Below are 1235 nucleotides of genomic sequence, written 5' to 3'. Positions count from 1 at the left end.
ATTTGCGTCTGTAGTTGGCACGGTGACCATATGAAAGGGCAAACATACTCTGCAAACGCAAATGAAATTTGCTACTATACAAAGCAAATGTACACACGAAATATAAATTTTTCTATTTTCATCTGACACACATATATTTAGAATTTATCTGTATTTGGTTTATTTTGGTTTCCACGAACGTATTTTAAATAGTAATTAAATGCTGAGATTTTGACGTACAGAAATAATACATGCTTACATACCGTGGAAAGCCACTTTTATTCAACAAATATTTTAAATGAAAAAATTACATTAAACGTATTTAAAAATATCTTTATTGTGTTTATGGCATAATATGAATACAGTAAACAAAGCAATATTTTCTTTTCATAATTTTTTATAAAAAATATAAATTCACCAAGTTAGGATACTTTTACTGAACTATTGAAATTTAGGTATATGAAATATTTACGTAGATAAATATACATATATGTTCTGCAAGTAATACCTTTTGGAAATCGGTGCTATTTACAAAACATATTATGTAGATTTCTTAACAAAAACCAAAAATTGTGGAACTACATAAGCCGGTGGATATGACGTAAATGATTTGTGTTAAGCAGTTTCCATTTGAAATATTTATTACTTTGGCTACAAATATTTTTAAACAATTTTGCAAATCTCACGGATATAGATCGTTTGAGGTTTCACGTAGTTTTGCAATTAAATAAATTCATTTAATTTCGTGTGTTTGAGTACCAATTTGATGCCTGCAAATATAATTTAAAAATTATTCCTGAAATAAAAGATTTAACTGACCTCTTTATGCAAAAAAAAAAAAGTTCAAAACTGAATATACCAGTCTAAATACTTAAACACATACATTTGTAAAAACTTAAGCTGCCCTGGTTCAAGTTTCCTTTCCCACTTCCCCAACGCTCTTCATTGCATACAAACTACTCTTAAAGGCCAAACGCCAATGTTTGGTAACAAAATGTATACACCCATAGATTAGCATTAAATTTTCTTCCACTTGACTTTCTCACTTTCACTAAGGGTCATTCGACCTTGGGCACACTGCCAGTGTCCAAGTGATCTGCAGCGCCAATTGGCGTCGTAATTTATGCATGAAATGTGCTGCCAAGTCAAATTGTCACATAGATATCAAATCAAGATACATGCTGATGGCATGCCACAATGCAAATGTACCTACTCATGTGAGAAGCTATCCATACGTTAGTAAATATGGATAGTAG

General features: G+C 30.9%; 1 protein-coding gene across 1 annotated transcript in view; it reads left to right on the top strand.

Moving 5' to 3' along the window:
• Positions 1 to 1157: 1157 nt before the first annotated feature.
• Positions 1158 to 1235, top strand: part of LOC118736382 — a 749-nt gene continuing 671 nt past the window's right edge. The window contains exon 1 of the mRNA XM_036466477.1: positions 1158 to 1196. Coding sequence (XP_036322370.1) covers positions 1158 to 1196 — 39 coding nt within the window. The remainder of the gene's footprint in view (positions 1197 to 1235) is intronic.

Source organism: Rhagoletis pomonella, unplaced genomic scaffold (assembly GCF_013731165.1).
Source record: "Rhagoletis pomonella isolate Grant_MI unplaced genomic scaffold, Rhpom_1.0 Rhpom_scaffold_00003, whole genome shotgun sequence".
In the NCBI taxonomy this organism is placed as follows: Eukaryota; Metazoa; Arthropoda; class Insecta; order Diptera; family Tephritidae; genus Rhagoletis; species Rhagoletis pomonella.
The sequence above is the reverse complement of the archived record's forward strand: the minus strand, read 5'-3'. Positions and strand labels throughout refer to the sequence as shown.